Consider the following 4,456-nt stretch of genomic DNA (forward strand, 5'->3'; position numbering starts at 1 on the left):
TTTTGGATTGGTCACGCGTTATCGATTAATGCGATAACGAATGAAACTGCCCACACATGGATAGCTTTGCGAACGATAATTGTATCTTTAACTGAGAAAATCAACGTATTTAAGTTAAATAATTACGGTAACGGTGATACGAAACATTACGATATCAACAATGTTAACGTTAGTTGAAATTCTAGACTTCTAGACTGAATTGTGACGCGATTAAATAATCGCGCGCTTCAATTTTTTTTTTTCTCTTGAATGTGAAAAATTGTGATAATACGAACGAATAATGCATCATTAACTGATTTATTCACGAATCGACCGGGAACGATCGAAGTGATTATCGCTATAATTATAATTTTCTCATTGTAAACTGATAACCCGAGCACGCATTACGACGATTAGTTTAAGACGAAACTTTTGGCATTTGCGCATGGCGCGAACACGACACTCGTATTTCGTGAGGCCAGCGGTTGAAGTTCGGTTGGACGGAAGTTAGAGTTCTGGTAGACCGTACGTCTACACTTATACCCGTAGTATTTATATACCAACGCTTCTTTACCAACGCGAGCAACACGTATTCACACACTTACACGAACCGTAAGGGATTCGTGAACGCTCGTTAAGAGGGAGAAAATTCTTGGAGAGTGTTTGGAAGAAGCGAGGCGGGAGCGGAGTGACGAGGGTCCGAAGATACAAGCAAAGGAGAGAAATATCCCTAAGTGGAGGGGATGCGGCCAATAGTCAGATTATATGCAGCCTGTTGATTCATTGGACGCAGCAGTAACAGCGGTACTGTATACAACCTCAGATGTTAGAGTCGAGGTGATTGAGCTTGATCGATAATCTCGTTATAGTTGTTTTGTTTCGCGTTATCGGTGTTTCGTGACCGAAGAACAAGCTCTCCTCCTCTCTCGGCCATCGTGGAAGGAATCGTGGCGAGTGGTGTGAACGGTGTGTGTGAAACGTAAAGTAAGTCGATCATGTATCGCGGTATTTTATTGTCATTCGGCCGCCTAGTAAACGATACACCCGTTTACATTTTCGATGAGAAACGTTGGAAACGTGACAAAGGATAGTCACGTGTCAAAGTTCGTGTCAATGGTTGCCAACTATCGTTCGATCCGTAAATTGTCGTCGTCGTCGTCGTCGTCGTCGTTGTCGCACGTTCATTCGGTATATTGGTAAAGTTTATCCGAGTTTAAGATTCGTAACCGATAATAACAATAATATTAATAATAATAATAATAACGATAATCGGGTCACAGGATACCACGTGTCCACGAATATTTATCTCGAAAGGAAACCGAAATATTTTAACGAGGAAACAATTTGTCGTTGGCCAATTGCTCTGTGCCGAGAGGAACAACTGTGGCGCGAGAACACAGGCGTCGCGGTATAACGAAAAATCTGTGATTCGCCGATAATTCTCGTTGCCCTTACGAAATATCCGGGACAGGGACGAGCAATGGATTCTTTTTTTATTTTTTTCGAATAACCTTCCGCGCGTATACGATACCGCGTTATCTCTGTGTAATGCGAATTAGCGTAGAAACGTGAACGGAAAAAAAAGCAAACTCGATCGGGAAGAAACGAAAGGTCAAGCGATGACACCGAGAAACGAAAACAGAAGATCCCCGAGCGAATTCGAAAACGATAGAAAAGAACGTATTCGATTCGTGTCTTTTGTCGCGATATGAACCATATTACACCATAGTGAACCGAGCTTTCCTACACGACGAAACGTGCTGCTGAATTTTCGCTATCGCTTTCGTATATATACGTATATATATACACACAAGTATTACACATACTATATATTTGTTACGCTCGATTCTCGCGTTCAATTACCTTATTTTGTCTATCGGTATAGCACTGTACGCCTCGAAGTTGGCGATCGTCGAAAGTTTCCCAATACATCGAGGAATAATATCGCGCGATTGTAAGATGGAAAATGGATAAATGGAGATACGTGAAACGTCCGATTATATGTGCGATGAAAATTTCGAGAAAGAACGCAGAATGATAAAATGCAACGAGGAAATGAAAAAAAAAATGTTGAATCAAAAAAACATGGCTGGAAAAATGGTAAAAATACTTTGAACGATACTTTGAGCATGAACGTGTGACGATCCTGTAAAAAATTAATCAGAAAAAAAAAGTCGTAAACATAACGCGTGTCTCTGTGCAATTTGTAGATATTTGAAAAAAAATTTTTTGTCAAAGATCAAAGTTATATGCAATTTTTTCGCTGCATCTCGCTTCATCAAAAATTTATTGGGAAAATTAAATGTATTGGGAAATTATGTAAAGCATACGGAACATCGATGTGAATAAATCAATCGAATCGTTTTTCACGCAGTCATCGTAGAATAAGATTTATTATTATATTTCTATTTATTGCGACGCGTAAATTTTATTTATTACTTAAATGATATTCGGATTGTAGGAATTTATATAGAATATTATAAAATTAATTATCGCAAATACGTCATGAAATTTATATTTTCTCGTCCATTTTATAAAATACATTTGTTTTCTTTTTTTTTATTGTTTTTTATTGCAATCTTTTATTATTATATATATAATAAATTGCATAATTATTTTCCTAATATAACGCATTTTTTTTCAAAGAAACTTAATATTAATAAACGCTTGTGCGCGTTTTAAAATTTTTGCTTCAGCTGCATAAAATCGTTATAATATAGATTAGATTATGAATCGTGTTATTTTGTTTCATTTTTATGGACAATTGTGCGTCGCGTTTCTTAGAATTAGTTTTCACGAATTTAAACCGAAGGCGAATTGACGAAAGAAAAGAAAAAAAGAGCGATCGATTAGCAAATGAACTTGAAATGAAAATGATAATCGTAAATTCAAACGCGTAAATACAATTCCAATTTGAGACGAAAAAGCGCATTATAGCGATAATGATTCTCCAAGTTAAATGTCGGATAGCCATGAGTTCAAATTCTCAACGGTTTTTACGATCACGCGGTTCCCTCGCAGTTTACAGCGTAACGAAGTTGTCGTTTCCAACTGTCGGCAAACGCATCGTGTATATCACGGAAGCACGCGAAGTATGAATCACACGAGAGAAAAGAGCGTAAGGAAATAGCTCAATGACTGGTTGATTAGATAAATTTTATGCTTGCTTCAGATTTCGTGGTGTGAAGGAGGAGAGAGAAGTAGCGAAGGAAGAATCCAGCGCCGGATTCGATCGACGAATACACCGCCATTCTCAATCGTCTAAGGAACGACTTTCCACGTGCACGAGCTTCGTTCACCATGAGGCCTTGGACCAACAAGTCCCTCGGCCTTGGTTTTCTCGGCTTACTTCTCATCGTGTCGGGCGTTATTTTTTATTTCACTTCGTCCAATATTTTTCATTACATTCTTCAAAAGGTGAGTTTCAATTTTCGCCCAATATAATAATTTTTTTTCGTAATTATTTAATTTTTACGTGTAAACAGGTAAATTTTATTTCTTTGTTGAATTTAAATTAATCGTTATTTCATTTCATTAAAAATTTACGTCGTGTAATCGTAACGCTTTAATTTTTCCCAATCGAGAATCGAGAGATAGGATAGTCTATTTTTATCTCTCTATTGCTATATCTCTACACTTAATCGGCGAGATTTTATTTCCCGTTTCGATCGACAAAATCGAAGATAAAAATCGTTTCTCTTCTCGAATATTTTCGATGGATCGAATTATCGTAACAAGGGATCTATGAAAATAGCAATAGGGAGACTTTCTCGACGAATATTGTTAGTCGGTAGTCTCGGTTGTGTCTCGTCTTTATTCCCAACGCGATTAGAAAAGTGGTTGATTGTTCAATTAATTGACGTATCTCTTTAGAGTTGCGCTAGACGAATAATTTTTCATTGCGAAGAAACGTGCATAGCGTACACAGCTCCGGCCAGTAAAGGTCGCGCTCGTTCACAACAAACAACGTATTTTTAATCTTTCAACGGACTTGTGTAAATAACGATTCGCTCGTTATTCATGGCAATTTAGAAAGCATGTTAGCGCGATCTTTGATGGCGCTTTGATGAAAAAAAAAAAAAAAAATTACAATTTTCTGTTCTATATGTATTGTCAGGAAATACCGTTAACGACAACATCGAAAGCGTTCGAAGTGTGGAACGACACGAGCGGCTTGCCACCAATGTATTTTAAAATTCATTTCTTCAATTGGACCAATCCAGAGGAATTGAAGACGCCTGGGAAGAAGCCCAATTTCGTCGAGCTCGGTCCTTACGTGTTTCGGTAAGGCTTGGTTGGTTTACACGTACTATATATAATCGACGCAACGATTGGACAACGAAGCGAGTTAATAATAAAAAACGTAGCGTCGAGCGCGTGGTATCGATTAATTATCATCATTCGTTCCGAGTTGTCGCGGAAATCGAAGAATCGAAAGGAGAGGAGAGGTGGGGGAAAGGGGGGGGGAGGGAACAAC

The 4,456-nt window shown here is 38.1% G+C and overlaps 1 protein-coding gene across 1 annotated transcript in view; it reads left to right on the forward strand.

The window, feature by feature from the left end:
• LOC102678438 (protein croquemort-like) overlaps window positions 1-4,456 on the forward strand; it is an 11,281-nt gene that overhangs the window by 1,351 nt on the left and 5,474 nt on the right. Inside the window, exons 2-3 of the mRNA XM_006611664.2 lie at window positions 3,152-3,396; window positions 4,097-4,263. Of these exons, the coding sequence (XP_006611727.1) occupies window positions 3,280-3,396; window positions 4,097-4,263 (284 nt within the window). The 5' untranslated portion in view covers window positions 3,152-3,279. The remainder of the gene's footprint in view (window positions 1-3,151; window positions 3,397-4,096; window positions 4,264-4,456) is intronic.

Source organism: Apis dorsata, unplaced genomic scaffold (assembly GCF_000469605.1).
Source record: "Apis dorsata unplaced genomic scaffold, Apis dorsata 1.3 scaffold_92, whole genome shotgun sequence".
In the NCBI taxonomy this organism is placed as follows: Eukaryota; Metazoa; Arthropoda; class Insecta; order Hymenoptera; family Apidae; genus Apis; species Apis dorsata.